Source organism: Macaca nemestrina, chromosome 2 (genome assembly GCF_043159975.1).
Source record: "Macaca nemestrina isolate mMacNem1 chromosome 2, mMacNem.hap1, whole genome shotgun sequence".
Taxonomy (NCBI): Eukaryota; Metazoa; Chordata; class Mammalia; order Primates; family Cercopithecidae; genus Macaca; species Macaca nemestrina.
Window position 1 is genome coordinate 119,602,433 of NC_092126.1, and position 23,943 is coordinate 119,626,375.

The 23,943-nt window shown below is 38.4% G+C and overlaps 1 protein-coding gene across 17 annotated transcripts in view; it reads right to left on the reverse strand.

Moving 5' to 3' along the window:
- The window catches only part of LOC105482397 (ELKS/RAB6-interacting/CAST family member 2), a 981,466-nt gene that overhangs the window by 557,776 nt on the left and 399,747 nt on the right, over nucleotides 1-23,943 (reverse strand). For all 17 annotated transcript variants that reach the window (XR_011620093.1, XR_011620095.1, XR_011620096.1 and 14 more), the window contains one exon: nucleotides 19,178-19,345. Coding sequence is in view for 12 of the 17 variants with exons in the window: in XM_071091912.1 (XP_070948013.1) it covers nucleotides 19,178-19,345 (168 nt within the window). In the remaining 5 variants the exon portion in view is untranslated. The remainder of the gene's footprint in view (nucleotides 1-19,177; nucleotides 19,346-23,943) is intronic.

The window sequence follows — 23,943 nt, forward strand, 5'->3', positions numbered from 1 at the left end:
AAATAGTTTATATAGATTTAAGAGATCCCATTTTAAAAGCCTAATTTGATTTTTAAGAATAAAAAGGCTATACTGTTTCTTTTCTAAAACGAAGTATAATATGGTACTTACATGTAAGCTAATTATTTTAAAATAAAGAAGTACTATTGCTTTATAAATGAAAAATAAACAGGATAAATAATAAATGGTAAGAGAACTCTTTTTAGTTCAAGCTTCAGGACAAAACTGTGTACCTCTCTACAAGATCTGGTGTGAATTTTCTGTGAGGATCTTGTGCTTATCAGGCCAAACTTACACATTTAAAAGGTTTGGCCAATTACCATATATCTATCTGCTCCAAGGGTAAAAGCAGCATCTATGATACCTCTGGTCACTCTTCAAACCATTCACTGCTTACTATGAATGATAGAAAACAAAGATGGATTTACACAGACTCATGCTGATTACAAAAAATAATAATAATGATACAAGGCCCTTTTTTCTCATTCTAAAACAAGAAGTGCTAGTTTCTTTTATTTTATTTTATTTTTTTTTTTTATTTTTTATTTTTTTTTTTTTTTGAGACGGAGTCTCACTCTGTCGCCCAGGCTGGAGTGCAGTGGCCGAATCTCAGCTCACTGCAAGCTCCGCCTCCCGGGTTTACGCCATTCTCCTGCCTCAGCCTCCCCAGTAGCTGGGACTACAGGCGCCCGCCACCTTGCCCGGCTAGTTTTTTGTATTTTTTAGTAGAGACGGGGTTTCACCGGGTTAGCCAGGATGGTCTCGATCTCCTGACCTTGTGATCCACCCGTCTCGGCCTCCCAAAGTGCTGGGATTACAGGCTTGAGCCACCGCGCCCGGCCTTCTTTTATTTTAAAAAATAGTTAAATTCTATCATTTCAGCACAACCCATTGCACACACATGAACACACACACACATACACACGCCTTTCCCTGCCCTTTAGGGAGTTTATCATTAGTACACCACCAGAATTGTTTACCCTACCTAACTTCCCATGTAACTTTGCAAGTTTACCATCAAGGGCTCTGGATTCTGGTCTCAACTCTGACTTGAGCTCACCTGGGGTAATGCATTTGATTTCTGGCTCTCAGACCAGAAAATCTTACCTTCTCAACAGACTGAGACTAGGTTGTTTCTCAAGTTCTTTTCAGTGCCAACATCCTACCCTGCCCCAACTCTGGCTTCAGAATAACTTCAGGGATGAAAGACTCATGTGGTTATGACAAAGACAGTTTCATACACAACAAGGTTACTCTCAAAGTTATCTTTTTTTTTTTTTGAGACGGAGTCTCGCTCTGTCACCCAGGCTGGAGTGCTGTGGCTGGGCCTCAGCTCACTACAAGCTCCACCTCCCGGGTTCCCGCCATTCTCCTGCCTCAGCCTCCCGAGTAGCTGGGACTACAGGCGCCCGCCACCTCGCCTGGCTAGTTTTTTGTATTTTTTAGTAGAGTATCCTCTTTAGAATGAACTATTGATAAAAGCTACAACATGGATGAGTTTCAATGCATTGTGCTAAGTCAAAGAAGCCAGACACAAAAGTCTATCCATATACAGGATGATTCCATTTTTATGACATTCCAGAAAAGGCAAACCTATAAGGGATGGGGAATAAATTGGTGATTGCCAGGGATTGGAGGCTGGGGAGAGAGATTGACGACAAAGGGGACAGCACAAGGGAGGATTATAGAAGTGCCCCATATCATTGATGGTGAAGGGGTTTACATTACTTTATGTTTTTGTTAAAACACGTAGAACCGTATACCACAAAAAGTGAATTTCACTATTAGTAAAGTTAAAAAGCAATTAAAAATTATCTTCGTGAAATAATTTCATTTTCTTTCCAAGCTCTTAAAAAAATTGAGGAGTTTAGCATTTAAGTTCTGATTTTTTTGTATAAAATAATAATTTATTGAGCACCAACAATGATGGTCAGTTTATTCATTCAACAAATACCTCTTGAACACCTACTATGCTGAGAAAAATTGAGACCGAAAGTAAGAGGTGAGCTTATCCTCATTTTAATGACAGGGAAACTGAGGCAGAGGGCATGTAAGTAACTTGCCAAAGATTAAAAAGACCTTAAGTAACAACACTGAGATTCAAAGCCAGGTCTGTCGCAGTTCATACTCTTAACAAACTAATTGTACTGAAGCATGCATGTATGTATGCATAAGTTACCTCTGTGCAGAAACTTTTTAAAATAAAAATCAGGTTATACTATAAAGTGGTGTTGAGGGTGTGGGAAGATAGGCATTTTCTGATACTTCTCTGCACATACATATTGTAAAGTTTATTTCAATTTACAAAATAGAGTGAATATCTTTCTATACCATTAAATACACTCATCTATAACATCTTGTCTACTGGCTGAATTTCCATGTATGAATATGCCATCATTTATTTAGTTACTCCTCTACTTGGGAACCATTTTCATTGATCTAGAAAAAAATTTTTTTAAAGAACTATGCTGTGAACAAGGCTGTAGTTAAATCAATACCTACATCTTTAATTTTTTCTTAGGACGAATTCCTAGGTAAAGAATCAATAGGTTAAATAGCTCTGGTCCAATGCCCCATGTTTGTTTTCCCCTGGCTACCTGACATTTCATACCGGCCATCTACCTGTCCCAAAGAACACTCGCCGGCAAGCCTTAAGAAAAGCGTCAGTAACATGGAACTGCAGCAAAGGAACTTTGCCTCCATTCCTACCTTCCTACCTGGCCACCCTCGTCCATGCCCTCAGCTGTTCACAAGTTCACAAACATTCCATTTGGAGACAGCCTTGGTGTGTGTATGCCACCCTTCATAAACTTTTATAAATCAGAGTATCATATGTGACCTGAAGAATTTGACTTCTTATTTTAATACTAAAGAAAGAAATATCTCCACTCCATGTCAATGAGTGCTATTCATTCAAGCACATCCTGTTTGCTTAGCTTTGCTTCTTTCAGACTTTATTCACAAAAAAGCTACAGAACACAACAGAAACTAAGGAAGATCCAACCCTTGGGAACGAATGACTTACTTCCCTATGAACCAGAAAGGATGTCTGAGGTAAATAGTAAATACAGTCTGGAAAAGAAGTGAACTTTGTTTAACTCTATTAAATATTTAGAGTATACTTTTAAAATCTCAAATTTGCAATGAAGGTTGCTATATGAAAGAATTGTCTAGAGGCTGTAAGAACTTGTGATCTACACCAGAGCTGAGCAAACTATAGCCCGTGGGCCAAACTGGCCCACTGCCTGTTTTTGTGAATAAAGTTTTATTGGAACACAGCCATTCCTATTTATTTACTCACTCTGAATTCAAAAAGAACTTTGGACATATTTATTTACTCAATTTATTACATTTCAATTTTCCAGCTTACATTTATTAAGCACCTATAACATGCCAGCACTGTGCTAAGTACTAAGGATAAAAGAATGACTAAGACTCAGTCACTTCTTTTGCTGAACTCAGGGTTTAATGAGGAAAGAGACATAAAGATATAACATAGCATTTTAGGAAATCTTAGTTATTTGATCGAAAATACTACAATCTGAAAGCTGTAATAAAGGTTCATTTCCTATGCATACATTTTTACATAATCTGAGTCCCCCTAAAATTGTAAAACATCATCAAGACTCCCATAATTTCTTTCTTTTTCTTTATTTTATGAGACAGGGTCTCGCTCTGTCCAGGAGCGAGTCCAGGCTTCAGCGAGTGTCATGATCATGGCTCACTGCAGCCTCAACCTCCTGGACTCAAGCAATCCTCCCACCTCGGCCTCACAAACAGGTGGAACTACAGGCATGCATTACCATGCCCAGCTAATTTTTTTATTTTGTGTAGAGACGGGTCTCACTATGTTCCCCAGGCTGCTCTCAAACTTCTGGGCTCAAGCAATCCTTCCACCTCAGCCACTGTGCCCAGCCTCATGATATTCTGACATGGACTTCTTTCTTTTTTAAAAACAAATTTTATTTTATTTTAGGTTCCAGGATACATGTGCAGAATATGCAGGTTTGTTACATAGGTTAACATATGCCACAATGGTTTGCTGCACCTATCAATCCATCACCTAGCTATTAAGCCCAGTGTGCATTAGCTATTTTTCCTGATGCTCTCTCTTCCCCCATGACCCCCCACCCACCCACTGACTGGCCCTGGTGTGTGTTGTTCCTGTCCCTGTGTCCATGTATTCCCACTGTTCAGCTCCCACTTACGAGTGAGCACATATGGGGTTTGGTTTTCTGTTCCTGCATTTGTTTGCTGAGGATGATGGCTTCCAGCTTCATCCATGTCCCTGCAAAGGACATGATTTCATTCTTTTTATGGCTGCATAGTATCCCATGGTGTATATGTCCCACATTTTCTTTATCCAGTCTATCATTGACAGGCATTTGGGTTGATTCCATGTCTTTGCTATTATGAATAGTGCTGCAATGGGCATACATGTGCATGTATCTTTGTAACAGAATGATTTATATTCCTTTGGGTATATACCCAGTAATGGGATTGCTGGGTCAAATGGTATTTCTGGTTCTAGATCCTTGAGGGATCACCACACTATCTTCCACAGTGGTTGAACTAATTTACATTCCCACCAACAGTGTAAAAGCATTCCTATTTATCCACAGCCTCACCAGCCTCTGTAGTTTCTTGACTTTTTAATAATCGCCATTCTGACTGGCATGAGATGGTATCTCATTGTGGTTTTGATTGGCATTTATCTAATGATCAGTGATGTTGAGCTTTTCTTAGCTTTTCTTCATGTGTTTGTTGGCCACATAAATGTCTTCTTTTGAGAAGTGTCTGTTCATGTCCTCTGCCCACTTTTTGATGGGGTTGGTTTTTTTCTTGTAAATTTGTTTAAGTTCCTTGTAGATTCCGGATATTAGACCTTTGTAACAGGGGTGGATTGCAACCTCCCATTCTGTAGGTTGTCTGTTCACTCTGATGATGGTTTCTTTTTCTGTGCAGAAGCTCTTTAGTTTAATTAGATCCCATTTGTCAATTTTTGCTTTTTGTTGCAATGCTTTTGATGATGTCATCATAAAATCTTTACCCATGCCTATTTCCTGAATAGTACTGCCTAGATTTTCTTCTAGGGTTTTTATGGTTTGGAGTTTTACATTTATGTCTTTAATCCACCTTGAGTTAATTTTTGTTAAAGTATAAGAAAGTGGTCCAGTTTCAGTTTTCTGCACATGGCCAATTTTCCCAGCACCATTTAATAAATAAGGAATCTTTTCCCCATTGCTTGTTTTTGTCAGGTTTGTTGAAAATCAGATGGTTGTAGATGTGTGGTAGTATTTCTGAGACCTCTATTCTGTTCCATTGGTCTATGTGTCTGTTTTGGTACTTGTACCAAGCTGTATTGGTTACCATAGCCTTGTAGTATAGTTTGAAGTCAGGTGGCATGATGCCTCCTGCTTTGTTCTTTTTGCTTAGGATTGTCTTGGCTACATGGGCTTGGGCTCTTTTTTGGTACCATATGAATTTTAAAGTAGTTTTTTCTAATTCCGTGATGAATATCAATGGTAGTTTGATGGGAATAGCGCTGAATCTATAAATTACTTTTCATAATTTGAATTCTTTCTATTCATGAGGATGGAATATTTTTCTGTTTGTTTGTGTCCTCTCTTATTTCCTCGAGCGGTGGTTTGTAGTTCTCCTTGAAGAGGTCCTTCACATCCCTTCTTAGCTGTTTCCTAGGTATTTCATTCTCTTTGTAGCAATTGTGAATGGAAGTTCATTCATGACTCTTTGTTTTTCTGTTATTGGTGTATAGGAATGCTTATGATTTTGCACATTGATTTTGTATCCTGAGACTTTGCTGAAGTTGCTTATCAACTTTAAGGAGCTTTTGAGCTGAGACGATGGGGTTTTCTAGGTATAGGCTCATGTCATCTGCAAACAGAGACAATTTTACTTCCTCATTTCCTATTTGAATAATTTCTTTCTCTTACCTGATTGCCCTGGTCAGAGCTTCCAATACTATGTTGAATAGGAGTGGTGAGAGAGGGTATCCTTGTCTTGTGCCGGTTTTCAAAGTGAATACTTCCAGTTTTTGCCCATTCAGTATGATATTGACTGTGGGTTTATCATAAATAGCTCTTATTATTTTGAGATATGTTCCATGAATACATAGTTTATTGAGACTTTTTAACATGAAGTGATGTTGAATTTTATCAAAGGCCTTTTCTGCATCTATTGAGATAATCATGTGGCTTTTGTCATTGGTTCTGTTTATGTGATGAATTATGTTTACTGATTTGCATATGTTGAACCAGCCTTGCATCCCAGGGATGAAGCCAACTTGATCATGGTGGCTAAGCTTTTTAATGTGCTGTGGGATTCAGTTTGCCAGTACATTATTAAGGATTTTCACATCGATGTTCATCAGGGATATTGGCCTTAATTTTTTGTTGTTGTTGTTGTGTCTCTGCCAGGTTTTAGTATCAGGATGATGCTGACCTTATAAAATGAGTTAGGGAAAAGTTCTTCCTTTTCAATTGTTTGGAATAGTTTCAGAGGGAATGTTACCAGCTCCTCTTTGTACCTCTGGTAGAATTTGGTTGTGAATCCATCTGCTCCTGGGCTTTTTTTTGGTTGGTGGGCTATTTATTACTGCCTCAATTTCAGAACTTGTTATTGGTCTATTCAAGGATTTGATTTCTTCCTGGTTTAGTCTTGGGAAGGTATACATGTCCAGGAATTTCTCCATTTCATCTAGATTTTCTAGCTTATTTGCATAGAGGTGTTTGTAGTACTCTCTGATGGTAGTTTGTATTTCTGTGGGGTCAGTGTAATATCCCCTTTATCATTTTTTATTATGTCTATTTGATTCTTCTCTTTTTCCTTCTTTATTAGTCCAGCTGGTGGTCTATTTTATTTTTTTTTTTTCAAAAAAAACAGCTCCTGGATTCATTGATTTTTTTGAAGGATTTTTTGTTTCTCTGTCTCCATCAGTTCTGCTCTTAGTTATTTTCCTGTCTTCTGTTAACTTTTGGATTTGTTAGCTCTTGCTTCTCTAGATCTTTCAGTTTTGATGTTAGGCTGTCAATTTGACATCTTTCTAGCTTTCTGATGTGAGCATTTAGTGCTATAAATTTCCCTCTTAACACTGCTTTAGCTGCATTCCTGAGATTCTGGTACATTATCTCTTTGGTCTCATTGGTTTCAAAGAACTTCTTGATTTCTGCCTTAATTTCATTATTTACCCAGGAGTCATTCAGGAGCAGGTTGCTCAATTTCCATGTAGTTGTGTGGTTTTGAGTGAGTTTCTTAATCTTTAGTTCTAATTTGATTGCACTGTGGTCTGAGAGACTGTTTGTTATGATTTCAGTTCTTTTGCATTTGCTGAGGAGTATTTTACTTCCAGTTACGTGATCAATTTTAGAGTAAGTGCCAGAGAAGAATATATATTCTATTGTTTTGGGGTGGAGAGTTCTGTAGATGTCTATCAGGTCCACTTGATCTAGAGCTGAGTTCGAGCCCTGCATATCCTTGTTAATTTTCTGTCTCAATGATCTAATATTGACAGTTGGGTGTTAAGGTCTCCCACTATTATTGTGTGGGAAGACTCCCATTATTTCTATGCTGAGCAGTCAAGGTATTGAAAACTGCTTTAGTTTTCAATAGCAGTGCCACTTTAGTGGACCAGCAGCATTCCCTGTCAGTATCCTGTGAACTCTCCTACTGCTTACTTGCCTTTGAATTTCCGCGAGAGGTTTGGGAACTATGAAAAGTTATTTTAACATGTACTTATATCAGTTTTCTATTGTTGTATGACAAAATGCCACCAAATGACTTAAAAGCACATCCATTTATTAATTCACAGTTGTGTAAGTCAGAAGTCTGGCAAGGTGTGGCTGGGGTCTCTGCCTGGGGTATTACAAGGGTGAAATCAAGATGTCAGCCAGAAGAGCATTTGTCTGGAGGTTCTAGGGAAAAATTCACTTCCAAATCCATCATATTCATAGTCCTGGGCATTATTCAAGGCATGCACAACAAGGAAGTGGGAAAGCTCAGGGGTCCATCTTAGAATTCTACCTACCACAGTACTTTTGTTAGAGTTACAAATGACTTTTATAAACCATAATTGTATTATCTAAGGACTGATTATATGTGGGTGCTACTGCTGGTTCTCAAAAAACAGCAATCTAAAAAGAAGATATGATAAAAATGTTATGACAAAGCCCCCAAATTGCCATATAGTTTGTGCCATTAATTTAGAATACAGTTACATATTTTAGTCTGCAAAAGTTGTAGTATAATCAGGTGAGTATAAAGGAAAAAAATACTGGCAATGAGACTGCAGTATCAGAACAGTAGAAAGATGCTATTACCCACAATAACTGTTAAGCGACATGCCCCACAAGAACACATTACCCTTACTTAACATTTATTCTCATGGGAAACTAAAACACGTATTATAGACATTTTGAACCATGGACTTCCCTTACAATATAACATGATAAATGACAATATAGATATGTGTAAAACTCTTCACAGCAAAGCAGAGTCCATTGGCAAACAAAAGATAAGTAAAAAAAGACAGACAGAAAATTTTCTTTCCCACATAAACAAGGTTGATTTAAATCAAACAGCCTGGGAGTATGTGGGAAGAAAAACGGATCATCTGCAGACTGAAATATGTAAAGGCTCAACTGCCTCTAATCCTATTTCAAAAACTATAAGCAATAGCTGGCAGCTTGGATTGACAGATGTGTCAAGATGCCTGTACCCGTTAGGGTAGCAGCTGCGATCAGGGCATTCTGGACATTTTTATTTTAAGTCATCAAGGAATTTTGCAGGTAATTATAAACAAACCTTTTTTTAAAAAAATCCATCATAGTGAAATTGAGTATAGAATATGAGGTCTTAACCCAAAGCAAATATTTATTTAAAAGAGAATTTGCCTCCCCTGGGTGGGATCAGCTTTTTCATTGAATGAGAATCAATTCTCAGCATGATCTGGCCCTGAACTGCATTTTTAAATAACACTGATAATTGTTATTGCCACTTGCAACTCACAAGGGACTAGAACATTTATAATATAGAAGTCAAAATGACTCTCGAACTTTAATTATAAAATGTATTTGATCGCTAGAAGATGTGAAGAATAGAAAAGCTCCCAAATGTGAAATCTGTTTCCTAAGTGGGCCAAGAGAGTGTGGTCCAGATATATTAAATTACTTCTAATTCCACCAAATGCACTGTGCTGCCTCTTCCTGCCAAACTTTTGCAAATGCTATTCTCGCTTTGACTGGACAACTACTCCTAGTCCCTCATCTCTCAATTTAGTCATCATCTTTTCCAGGAAGTCCTTCTTGTTCATCCCACTCCCCTGGCTAGGTGAGGTGCCCCTCCTATGTGTAGTATACCTGGCTGATATAGCACACATCATACACAGTCCTGTAATTGCCTATTTAGTAATTTTCTCCATGAGTCTGAGCTCCCAATGAGCAGAAATTACACCTTCTTCAATAGTATACGTATCCCCAGTACCTTTGAGGCAGCCAGCTCATTACAGATGCTGAATATGGATTGTTGGATGACTGGACAGCAGGAGGGCAGACAAACAAACAGGCCAGAGTAGGGCAATGGTACCTAAGGCCTCATATGCCATAGGGACATGGAAAGAAGGAAAGGAAAAGTGTAATCAGATTCAGGCTCTGTCACTAATTAGCTCCATGATCCTACATAAGTCACATCATCCCTCAGGTACTCTATATCTTGAGTGGAGAAATGAAGAGGTTGGACTAGGAGACTTGATCAAGTCTCTTCCAGGTTTACTGTTGTTTCATTTCTTCCTGTCTTCAAGACTGTCAAGCCTTCATCAGCATAACCAAAGTTACATGTCTTTTAAAATCAAATAATATTGGGTTGTGTACACTAGAGCCCAAGGGAAGAAAAATGGAGCTATGTGAAGACAGTACCTGTAGAGGCTGAATGAATGCATGAATGAATGGGCAGGCTTCCTTAACTCTCTTTAACTGTTCCATTAAAGTGTGAATTTTCCTAGCTTTGGTTCCTCTTTTAATAAAATACCATTTCATCAATGTCAGCTCTAGGAGAAGGATAATTTCAAATCCCTTAGAAGAAAAGCAATGTACACAAAGGAGGAGGCTACTGCATTTGTTGCTTCACAAAGAAGCTTAGTTGTACCAAGGAAGCCACAATCTCTATCCAAAAGACACGAAGCACACACAAAGTGACTTTTGAATATCATTTTATTGGAGCAAAATGGACTTCTGACCAACAGGATCAATCAATTGGTTAAAGTAACCAAGATGTTTTTTCCCTAAACCATCTTACCAACACTGGGGCAAATAATTCCAGCCAAGTGTGGCAGCCATGCACTCTTGGTGATTATTTGTCCTGTGGAATTTAATTAGCACTAGAACCCTTGGCATCACCCTCGCACCATGATGAAGACACACTGTATTGGATGTGAGGGCGATCTGGCTGCAACATCCGTCACCCCATTGATCGCCAGGGTTGATTCGGCTGATCTGGCTTGCTAGGCAGGAGTCCCCTTCCTCCTTCACCACTCCATGTGCATCCCTCCCAAAGCTATGTGCTTGGTCAAAGAGTATGACCATCCCCAATAGAGGAGGACCGATCTTCAGTCAAGGGCATACGAGTAACTGTGCTCCCCTGTTAGAACCTCCAAGAAAGCTGTCAAGATGCACTGTATTAAAGGATGCAAGAGCAAAGATACTTATTCTTAGGTCCGCTGACATACTGCTACCCTACCAACACAAAATACATATCAATAACTTTCTGTGTAATACATTAAGTCAGATTTTTGTTATATTTTCCAGACCAAAAAAGACACTGTTCAAAAGAAAGTTGGCAAATCACAAACACTAACCTGGATTATACTTATTAATTGCAAACTTTTAGGCACTGTATTAGTTAAATCTATAGTCAAATCTACATTGAACAGAAAATTTTACCCTACCCCAAATGACTAGATCAAATGTATGAAACGATATATTTAATGTGAATATAGAAATAAGATTTTCAACCCAAAAGGTTGATAAAATAAAAGTGTTTTTATTTTCAGTCAGGAAAAAAAGTCATCTTAAAGGTCACTGTTTTTCAAATGACTGGAATGCTGGTATTAAGCCAAATAAATTTAAACTGGATGTTATCTGCTAGGAGAGCTCTCTCTGTTCTTCTTAATCAGATGCTTTATTCCTATTACATGTTCCCTGTACTACACCTGACTAGCACCCCGCTAACAAATTAGCTGATATCATAAGAATGGTCAGATCAGTTTTAATAATTGCAATAATTTTCAGGGTTCAAGAGTGTCATATACACTCATATTTTTAAGTATGGATTACTATATGCGAAAATTATTAGACAGAAATAGTAACAGTCCAAACATCATACACACTCATGTGCACAGACACAAACACACACAAGACATTCAACTCTGTAAGTTGGCTAAAATAATGCCAGAGAAAAAACGCAGGTAAAAATGTTATGCATTTCAACTGAGATAATACTGAAAGGTGGGAGAAAGGTCTGTTATACTAAGCAAAAACTGTTTTAAGAAATGCTACCTCAAGGCAGGGGGCCTCGAGAACCAAGAGCAGCAGTGATCCTTACACAAGAAGGAAAGGACTCCTGTAGACCAGGGCTTCTCTGGATGATTATTTATTGGGGGCAGAGGTGTCATCTGCATATTAGGACATTTAGCAGCACCCCTGGAATAGACCCTACCCACAAGATGCTTATAGCATCCTCCCAGCTATAGCAACCAAAAATATCTGCAGACAGTAGCAAATGTTCCCAGGGGAGTAGGGAGGTTCTAAGCCTCAGTTACAGCCCCTGGTTAAGAACCTCTGCTTTAGACCCATGGCCACCCTAGCTGTGATCCCAACCCCTGGGATGCCAGGCCAGTTCCTAGCTTCGATGCAAAGTGAGCTTGCCTATACCAAGGAGGTCAGACCTACGTGAACAGCTCACTGCAAAGTGAGCTGCAAAAGTGGAGTAGCTTCCCAGACCGTTTCCTCTCTGGACTTGGCAAGGAATGAGGGATCTCCCAACTCAAGAGTTCACCTTTGACTAGTCCAGGAAAGCTGCTTACATGTCTCAAACCATCTTTTGAGGTCTTAGTCATCCTTTAAGCCAACAACCAAAGGAAAGTGAAACTACCATCAGAGCAGACACGTCAATCCTTTAAAAATGAAGCAGCAAAACAATCTTAGAATGGTACATAAAGAGTTTCTGGGGGAAGAAAAATTAAACAGATATTGAAAGCCACCACAATCTTTCTTTTTTCTACATATAATTTATCATATTTTTAAATACAGACCTGGTGTTATATTTTATTTATGTAATTCATTCCCTACTTTTTTTTTTTATTACACTATTTAGTGGCTGTATCTCTGCTGGTTTTGTCCTAAAAAGAGGTGTTCTTATATATCAACCTCAGGTATGTTGCTCAAATTGTAGTTTAACTAATCCCTAAAAGTTAATGATCCCACTTGTCTCATGAGGGAAGCAGGACCATAAACTAGAAAAAACACTAGAATAGTATAGTGGTTAAGAATAGCTCCATCCCTTTCCTGCCACGTCACTCTGAACGAGTTCTTCCCTATACCACAGTCTCTCATTTTAAAAACCAGGATTATGATAGTGCCTATAAGCCATTAGGTCTGTTACAAGAATGCATAACCTAAGGATGCAAATCACTTAGCACAGTGTCTGGTATACAGTAAGGGCTCAACAAATAGTATATAATATAATCATTTTATTATAAAAATAATTACTTGTATGGTCATAATTGAAATGACCACATATAACCAGAAATTTCATTGCATCACTCTCATAAAACATCACCTTCCTAACAATCCAATAAATTAGAAGTGATAACTAGAGAAGAAAGCATTCTTTTTGCAGAATAAGATGATATTCTCTATAAATGTCACATTTCTTTTTATTAAAAAGGAAAATGAAGGAAGAGTGGTGAAACACCCTTACTCAAACCATCCCTTTTTACCTTCCTAGGGTAATAGAACCAAGGCTGGAGATGTTAGGTGTGGGTAGAGCAACAACCATTTCCTCATCTGTGTTTTATTATTCATGGGATAGCTCCATCTTGCAGCCTACACAGAACATACCGTGCTGGGAACAAGAGTGGGTTTGACATTTTGCTGGGGCAAATGACTCTCCTCAGAGCTAACAATACTCTTGGGTGAGAAGTAGATCTCAAAGCAATTTCTCCTCTCCCAAGTTCTCATTCATTGAGAATTTGCTGAGCTCATTTATTCACTCAATCCTTATTGATCAAGGAGCATCAGATGCCAAGAATTTTGCCAGAAGCTGGAGGTATCTTGATGATGATGGTTGGGGCACTCAAGCCCTGAGAGGGAAGCCAATATTCACCAAAGGGATGCATAATTCCAAACTAAGCCAAGACATAGTTCTCTAAGAGTGTAAAACCTCCCCCAGACTGCAGTGTCAGCAAAGACTTCCATGAGTAAGTGACACAAAAACAGAGCAGAAAGCTCCAGTGTAAAGCTTGGAGTCACATATCCCTGACTCTTATAAAGGAAGGGTCTGATTAGATCCTGCCAAAGAGAGTCAGTTGTGTGAAGTTTGGAGCTCTGTCCCAGGACTTTGACTCTTGACTGACAGTGTAATGTGAGGGCAGAGGAAAGAGGGTGAGGGAGAGCAGCTGTCAACAGAAAAGACAGCTGACCAGACACTCCTGGCAAATCACAGTGGTGTTTGCCTTCTCTTGGTCTCTTAGGGCTGCCTTGGTTCTTTATCATCCCCAGTCTGGTTCTACAGACCAGATAGTGGGACCCTGGATATTCTTACAAAAAATTCCCTTTTGCTTAGGGTAGCCAGAAGTGGCTTCTGCTGTTTGCATCCATCAAGTGATTTCCTTCTGGTAACATGCCATATGTTGTTCTCCACTGCACTTATATTTAGGATTATGCATGTCTGTCTCCACAACTAGACTGTCAGTTTCTTGAGGACTGGAGATTGTCTTATTTCTCCCTGAACCTCCAGGACCTAGAGTGGTGACTGACTGACACATAGGAAACACTCAGTAAAAGTGAAATGAATATGATTTTGCACATGTTCGAAAAATTAGGAGGTTTGCCAATAATAAGTATAAAAGTTCAACTAGATGTTTAAACATTGAGAAAGAGCTCAATTGAGTTAAAAAGTCCTCCACACTTTACTTCAATTTTACACCAACATGGAAATCTCTACGTTCTGTATCTATCTTCTCAGGTATTACTTTAAAAAAATTAAAAAAAAATATCTGGAAGAAACTCAGTAATCCCACAGTGTCCTTAGCCCTGAGGTTATCATCATTCAGAATTTTCACCACCATACTTCCAAATAGGTAGAATCAAGCTGCTGAAGTGGGAAGGTCCATATATACCACTCCCAGGAGCCAACTCCATTCACCCCTCTCTGCCTTTTCCAACCCACAGGGCAATCCACAAAGTTCAGGAGGCAGCCAGTGAACTTGGCTTCCAGAGAGATCACCATCTGTTTTTCTACCTCTAATAAATAAAGTACCTCTGTTCTATAAATTCACATTGCTTATGGGACTAAGGCCTAGAATGAAAATGGAGATAGAATTTTTGTCCAGTTTTAATGAGTTTAAAAAAAAACTCGTGGGTAGCAAGTTTATGCTGTAAGAATCTACGCACTGCGTAACAGTCTGAATTTGATCGGGTTCAAACAATGCTACCATGTCCTAAAATCCTGGGCATTATACGCTTTCCAAATGTACAGTGTCATCAAGGTTTTATGACATTTCCTACAAAAACTCAATAGTCAGATAGCACTTCATCAGTTACAGTTTAAATTCAGGTATGGGAACAGAAAATTACAGCTTCAGCATGGAAACCGTACCGCTCTTCTGATTTCAGTGTCACAGCCCCATGGGAATATTTCACTAAACACTTTTCATACACGTGCATTTTTGTCCCCTACTAAGAGAACTCTATGTCTTGGAATTACAGAGTAAAGCCAAAAGTATGATGGTAGGGCCAAAAATCCACTCTAGATGACCTCTGTCTTCCTACAAAAGCTTCATCAGAGATGCTCCTCCACCTGGGGTTTTCTGTTTATTCAGCCTCACTTCCTTCTTCAAGTGATGAAATACTTAGAGCATCGTGTCCATGCCTGTCTACATGGCTTATGCAGCACACAAGACTTCTGAGACCCAGAGCTCTGAAGGCAAAGCTGACAGATATGAAATGCAAGCCTAGCTTTGCCAGGGTAAACGTGGCCAGGAAAGGAGCGTACCTAGTTCCACTGGCATCAACACAGGGTTGCAAAAGAGTCTATGAGAAAGAAATATTAAGTAATACTGCATGTCTGACATTGACACGAGCTTATTATTCTTCCATGCCAACACACCCTAATCCAAAGCTTATGCTATTTCAATCCAAGCCTGCCCTAAAACAGCCAATTATGCTGAATGTAGTCAAAGCTCCAAGGAGTCTCCAGAATTAAAGACAATATTTCATTGGCCCATTTGTTTTTGTATTATTTCTACATTTTGAGTCAGTTTCTAAATCATATGCATCACTTCTCTAGGGATTATTTCCCTTTCACATTGCAGGTATAATACAACTCCTGTGGCTTTGCTACGTTGCCAGTGGTTTTATTTCCTCCCCAAAAGTATTGGTAAACTTGGTTTAAAAACCTGAAGCTGAGCAACCTCTCCAAATAAACATGAAACATTTCCAAACCCATTGTCTACATGACTTAAACAAGTGATATCATAATCATGTTGCCAAAAGGAGCCATAATATACAACTGATTTTGTTCTAGAACTTCCAGACTGGTTCTCAAGCTTTTAAGTATGGCTGTGGAGGAAAGTTTAAAATTCTGCAAAATATTTGAATTGGTAAAAGTGGTCATTTGTCACTTATGCATTGTAAGTGCCATCCCAAAATATTCACTGAGAAAACTGTTGTCATTTATTCCTCAAGAATGAGTGCACTTAGTCTCAACTTCTGACAAAATGGACAAGGGTGATATTTTTCCTTAATTCACTCTCATACCTGGTGTCATCATCATAAAAAGTGAAATTTTAAAAAATGAGGCTTATTCTCTTAATTTACAATAATTATTTTATTATATATTTCTAAAGACAAAAAATACTTTTATCTAGGCTATGTGACCTTGGGCAAGCTTACCATAGCCTCAATATTCCACAATTCCTTAGATTAATAATTGTGCCCATCTCACTAGGTAGTGGTCAAGAGTAAGTAAACAGTGCATGTAACAAGCACCATTTACATGAGTAAATAAAGTATCCAGCAGTGTTCAATATAAGTAAGTTCAATAAATGCAACCTTTGTTATTATTTGCAGCTGGATATTTTAAATGAAAAATCTTCTTTTGAATCCTTAGAACATGCTCCAAGACAGTCTACTATAACCATTTCTCTGTTATTCCCATGTACCCTAGACAGCCCCTTTGATTCAAGGGTCCTTAGTAATCTCTGCTCAGCTCTCTTCTAAATTTCTGTATCAATTAGCTAGTGCTACAAGAGGAGGCTCCAATGACCAGGACCTTGTCCATGAAGATCTCTACAGAAATGAATTAATAATATGATTCATCAAATCGCCAATATCCTGAGAGTTTCTAACAAATGCAGTGTCTCTACTTTTAACTCTTTGGTAAATCCTCTATAATTTGGTTTAAATCTAACTTTGTTTTTAAAATGTGACGCACTATTCTGTACGTAAATGTACCATTTAGGCTCTGGCTGACCATAACAGAACAAGAAGAGACTAACTGGCTCTCAGAGTTTAAGAAAGATTAGAGAACTCACTTATGAAAAGTCAAAAGCGTGGGGAATATCCTAATAGATATTAGAATGCTCATCACAACCTCTGCACTGAAACAAATGAATGCCAACTATTGTTGTCATCTTTGCATAGCTCTGTCCTTGAATCAAATTCACAAGAATAAGTGCTCCTGGCAGCAGGGGGTGAGGATGTAATATAACCTTGGCCAATCAAATGCTCCTATGCAAGACTTTAACTCTAGAGCAAGTTCATTTATCCATTCGTTCAACAAATATTTATTAAGGATTTAGTAACTTTTGGGTACTAAAGATATGGGGGAAAGGTCTCCCCTTTTGGAATTTATATTCTAGTAATATGAATGAACTAGGTATATTTAAATACATATTATATTTATTTATATATTTAATACATATTATATAAATTTTAAATATATATATATGTACACACACACATTTGTCAGATGGTTAAAAGTTCTACTTAAAAAAATAAAACTGGATGACAGAAGACAGAGGGCAGGAATGTGGGTGGTCATGCGATTTTATGCAGGATGGACAAAAAAGGCCTGCAACAAAGCACTATTTAAACAGAGACCTGAAAGAAGCAAAGGCATGAGCCATGTGGCTATTTCGAGCAGTTCTGTCAATAGGAACATAGTGTGAGTCACACAGTTAATTTTAAGCTTTCTAGTAATCACATTAAAAAAGTAAAAAGAAACAGGTGAAATTCATTTTCATAATGTATTTTATTTTACCTGATATGTCCAAAATATTTTCATTGCAACATATAATCAAAGTAAAAAATGATTCATGAGAGATCTTCCATTTTTTTCATAAGTCTTCCAAATCTGATGTGCAGTTCACACTTGCAGCACATCTCAGTCAAGGTCTTAATCTCTACATGTGGCTCGTGACTACCACAATGGGCAGCATGGGCTCAGAATGAGAGTGTCTCCGTAAAGGCTACAGTAAATGTCAGGTACCAAGACAGCATGCCTCACGTGTCTGCAGAAGAACATGAAGGCCACAGTGTCTGGTGTAGTCTGAGCAAAGGGGAAGGCAGTGAGACAGGAGGCCAGACTGGCCAGAGATAGCCTAATCCTGCAGGGTGTCCTGGGCCCTTGCAAGGACTTCCACTGTTACTCTGAGTGACAATGGAAGCCAATGGAGGTGGAGACAGCTGTGCTCCTATGCTTGGTTTATGCTCTGATGTTACCATCCTGAAATTCTCAATTTTGGGACAGGGGCGTCATGTTTACATTATGCAATGGACCCCCAAAATTATGTAACTGGTTGTGACTACAGAGTTTTGATCAGAGAGTGACATGAACTGTTTTATGCATTACAAGGATTAATCCAGTTTCTGTGTTAAGAATAGGCTGTAGGAAACATGAGGGAGGATGCAAGAAAATCACCTGGGATGCTGTAGATCCACGCCAGGTGAGAAATGATGATGGCAGGTGACACCAAGAGCAGGGGCCAGTTAGTTCCATTTGCTGCAGCTGCAGCAGAGCACCTGACAGCATGCCTGTGGATGGCAGCATCCACGCCAGAGGCTCCTGCTGCCCACCACTGATTTCCACCTAGTTTCCACTCTGGCCGCCTGTTCATCTGACAGCCCTGTATCTTCCCAACACATTTTTTTTTTGTAAAAGAGCAGCCATTGGTGTCTTTTCTCACCTACCCTTTTACTAAGAGAAGGCAGGATACTCAGTGGTCCCACTAAAACTATATAGAGTAGCAAACAGGAATTCTCCAAAAGAAAATCGGGACGCTATCACAAAATCAGGGTACCCTATAAGGTAGAAAATGAGCTGCTAAAGGAAGGAAGGAATGACCTTAACAAGGTCGAGCATCTTCTATGTTGCATCACTGTGGCTGGAAATTATTATACATTCTTTCCATTGATTTCAATTAAGTAATGGGTGTAAAACATTACTCCTGCCTCCCAAAAATCTGTATGGGCTTCACAGAATAGGATCTACTACAGTTTATGTGAATATCAAATGTATCTAAAATACATTCAGGACCCACAAAATACATTGCTAACTCTCAGTAATGAAGAAAAAATTAACTGTTGGGACCTTTGGTTATTTTAAATTTGAATCTAAATTTGTACAATTCTCTCTATGTTTAAGCTGGTGAATAAAAAAAAACATCACTATTTAGTTTCTAGGTAATCAAGTAGAAAATTCATCAAGCAATGTTAATATCGACATGATACAACTACCAGTAAGTGAAACACCAGTATGAAAATCAGCCTATACTTCCTAATCTAAGATTCATAAAAGATTACTTATTTTCCATGTGCTCAAAATTTTTCTAAAATGACAAAACATGGATGATACCCCACTTGAAGGGCTTATGTCAGCTACTCACCTTTTTCTGAAGAACATTGATTTTTCTTTCTTTCACTTCTAACATATCTTTCATGTCACGAATCTCACCGGCCAGTGTCCCCTTCTCTTCTGTGAGGTCCTGCAGCTGTTTCGTTTTTTTATTGAGGAAAGATTCTTTTTCTTCCAGTCGTAATCTCAGCGCATCTACCTGAAATCAGGAAAAAGACAGAAGGTTGTGGTTTTACAGAAAGGTCATCAGTAACCATCACTTGTGCCCTTGGAGGGGGCAGGGCAGCAGCATGTTCACTGAGCAAGGCACAGTGGAACCACTGCTTATGGCAACCTCACTGCCCTGCATTTTAACAGCCTACATCCTTCTTTTTTTTTTTTTTTTTTTTTTTTGAGACAGAGTCTTGCTCTGCCGCCCAGGCTGGAGCGCAGTGGTGTGATCTCTGCTCACTGTAAGTTCTACCTCCTGGGTTCACGCCATTCTCCTGCTTCAGCTTCCCAAGTAACTGGGACTACAGGTGCCTGCCACCATGCCCGACTAATTTTTAGTATATTTAGTAGAGACGAGGTCTCACCGTGTTAACCAGGATGGTCTCAATCTCCTGACCTTGTGATCCACCTGCCTCAGTCTCCCAAAGTGCTGGGATTACAGGCATGAGCCACCGCGCCCGGCCAGCCTACATCCTTCTTAAAGCCCTATTTGCGCACATCTCAATAGTGATACTTTAAAAATATATATATATATAAGACTTCTATGAAATAAGACATTATGAAATAGTGGTAGGTTTCCATGTTTGTTTCCCTACTTATGGGAAACTACACGTTTGTTTAAGCTGGAAACAAAGCACATCAATACTCCCATGTCTCTCTGAGAGCCCAGGGAGGGTAAAATATTGCTCAAGCTTTGCAGCACAGTCCTGAAATACGGAGAACATAATGAGCCACGCCATGGACATCTGGAGGAACAAGACTGACATGTAGAGAAACACTCCTAAATTAGAAAAATACATGTTGCCAAGAGGACACTCATGCTGCTGGAGGAAGAAAATAAGATAGAAATGAAACACCCATTCTCCAGCCTCATGAAAGACTGCTTTCCAAATACTTTTAAAGAAAAAAAAAAGACAAAGCATACAAAAAAAAATCCTCTTTGTAACTCAGCTCTAAAATTTTAAAAAATTATAATTCCTGCTTTTCAAATGTTGTTAATAAAAAAGAAAATATAAGTTTTTTTTTTTTAATTTAACATTCTGAAGGCCATGTACAAAGAAAGGTCTATTTCTAGACCACTCAGACTAGATCATAGAAACAAGTCACTGGGGTAGTAAAATAAAAAAAAATGAGACAACAAAAAGAATATGAAGACCATCAGAATACCATTTTGAGTTAATTTTCTGTAGCATTTTAAAATTGTACTTTTTTGATGTACAACACCATATTTGCAACCGTGTTTATAAATGTACACTAATCTAGTCTTAAAATGTAACTGTGACAAACACTTTATTTGAAGGATTATTGTCCTTAATTATTGACAATGATGGACCATGAGATTTCCAAGGGACTTGTTCTCAGCTAAACAATGACATTCAATATGTTACTCCCAAGACATTTACTTTTTTTATTGGATATATTTTTTAAAAAAGATTAGGACCGTTTGCCACAATTATTTTGCTGCCACTTCAGCAGATACTACTGTTATGGTCTGAATGTGTTGCTCAAAATTCATAAATTGAAATCAAATCCCCAATACAATAATATTAAAAAGTGGCGCCTTTAGGAGGTCATTAGGTCATGAGGGCAAACTGCCTCATGAATGGGACTAATTCCTATATGAAAGAAGCCCAAAGGAGTTCATTCACTCCTTCCATCATGTGAAAACACAGCAAGATGGCACCATATATGAAGCATTGATTGATCTCTCATCAGACAAGAAATCTGCTGGTGCCTTGATCTTGGACTTTCCAGCCTCTGCAACTGTAAGACATAAATTTCTGTTGTTTATAAGCCACCCAGTCTAGGTACTTTGTTCTAGCAGCCTGAATGAACTAAGACAACCACCATGATTTATTTTTTCTGGATCATTAAAGACACCTTAACATGTGATTGTAGCCAGGGTTAGAACCATCCAGGAACTAACTCTTCAAGGATCAGTCCTGATCCCTTTGGGAAAGGATACATGAAGTAACTCTTTGTCAGTTCCCTTAATGTGGGAAAGGAATATACTATGTTTACTACAACAAGTCAAAATTAAATAAGATCATGTAGAACAGGGGTCCCCATCCCTCGGACCAGTTCTGGTCCAGGGTCTGTTAGGAACCAGGCCATACAGCAGGAGCTGAGTGTTGGTCGAGCACTGCTACCTGAGTTCCGCCTCCTGCCAGATCAGCAGTGACATTAGATTTTTATAGAATCTAATGAACCTAGGTCCCTCACATGTGCAGTTCACAATAGGGTTCACGCTCCTATGACAGTCTAATGCCTGATGATCTGAGGTGAAACAGTTTCATTCCTAAACCATCCCCTACACCCCACACCTTTTTGTCTGTGGAAAAACTTGTCTTCCACAAAACTGGTCCCTGGTGCCAAAAAGGTTGGGGATTGCTGATATAGAGAGTGTAAAAGACATGTCCACAAAATGATTTTCATAGAGATACCCACAGCAGCATTGTTCATAATGGATCACACAGGAAACAACACAAATGTCTATCAGTAAATGAACGGATAAATAAAATGGTGGTATATTTATATGGAATATTACTATCCATAAAAAGGAGTGACCTGCAGAATCACACAATAATATAGGTGAATCTCAAAAGCATCCTGAGTGAGAGAATCTAGAGGATTTACGGCATGACTGTGTTTCCATTTTTGTGAAATTCTAAAAGAGGTGAAAATAATCTATGGTGACAGAAATGAGAGCAATGGTTGCCTGGGGTGGAAGGTGGGAAGGGCTGATTATAAAGGGACAGGAGGGTATTTTTTGCCTCTAAATCGATTAGTGAGAGTGCAGAACAGTTACATGGTGCACAAAATTGTCAAAAGTAATTGAACTGTATACTTTAATAATTTATACTTTGATATACAGTTATAATTTATATTTCGATAAGTTTGAAAAATATATGAATACATAACTAAGAATTAACAAATATCTTACAAGAATGTCTTTCATGAAAGAGAGAGGTCAAAATAAACAAAACACCAACCTGGGAACTAAATTGCCTTATAATGTAACTGGGAGAATGAAGTGGGGGTTGAATAAGATTCCCATGGGTGATGAGGTATTGAGGTGATGAGGTATTGGGGTGATGGAAGGATTTAATCTTCACCCTCCATAGCAGGAAGTCAACAGATAGTAGCTATACTAGCAATCAGGAAGTAGAGAAGCAAGTATGTTATTTAGAGATATCAAAATAACTGAACAAGAAGAGTTAAAAGAGTTTGTCTTAGGGGAAAAAAAAAATGGAACAGGGGAAGTAGAAGATTGCTGCATTTCATTACAAAAATTTTCAAACATTTTGCTTCCTTATCCTATAGGCAAGTAAAATTTCAATGGAAAGAAAAAAAAAAAGACAAATCAAAAACAAAAATCACACAGGAATGTCATAAGAAATCAACAGAAGATATACAGCTACCCAAAACATATGAAAAATACTCAACATCACTAATCATCAGGGAAATGCAAATTAAAACCATGGTGAGAATATCACCTTATCCCAACCAGAATGGCCATTACTAAAAAGTCAACAAACAATAGATGTTGGCATGGATGTGGGGGAAAGGGAATGCTTATACACTGCTGGTGGGAATGTAAATTAGTAAAACCTCTATAGAAAACAACATGGAGATTTCTCAAATAACTAAAAGTCAATCTACTATTCAATCCCACTACTGGGTATCTACCGAAAAGGAAAGAAGTCATTGCATCAAATAGATACCTATGCGTGTATGTTTATCACAGCACAATTCACAATTGCAAATATATGGAATCATCCTATATGCCTATCAAAGAATGAGTAGATAAGAGTAGATAAAGTGTGATATATATAAGATATACATATGATAAGAATGAAATAATGTCTTCTGCAGCAACCTGGATGGAATTGCAGGCCATCATTCTAAGTGAAGTAACTCAGGAATGGAAAACCAAATACTGCGTGTTCTCACTTCTAAGGGGGAACTAAGTTCTGGGTACTGCATGTTCTCACTTGTAAGTGGGAACTAAGTTCTGGGTACACAGAGGCATGTGAAGTGGTATAATGAACACTGGAGACTTAGAAGCAGGAAGGGTGTGAGGAGGCTGAGGAATAAAAAACTACCTACTGGGTGCAAGGTACACTACCCAGGTGATGGGTACACTAAAATCCAGACTTCCTCACTATACGATTTAACCAATCATGTAACCAAAAACCACCCATAACCCTAAAGATACTGAAATTTAATATTTTTTAAAAGAAAAAAAGAAAAGTTCAGAGCAGCAGAAGGTGGCATTTAAAAGAGAAACAACAACAACAACAAAGAAGCCAATAGGAACAATAGAAAGAGGACACTTAGGTTTTTAGGACTGGTTCTGCTTTTATCTGCCTGAGAGGGATCAGGACAGATAACTCTCATTTCCCCTCCCCCAGCCTTCCAGCCTCAGTTTCTCCATCTATAAAACCAAGAGGTGTGAACAGATCATATCTGACATCTTAGGATTTTTAAAGACAGGAATCCATTTTTGGTAGAATGTATCAGGGAAGGACAATGATATTAGAGAGAAAGAAAAATTATTGGAGTAGAAGATCCTTTTCTTGCTCC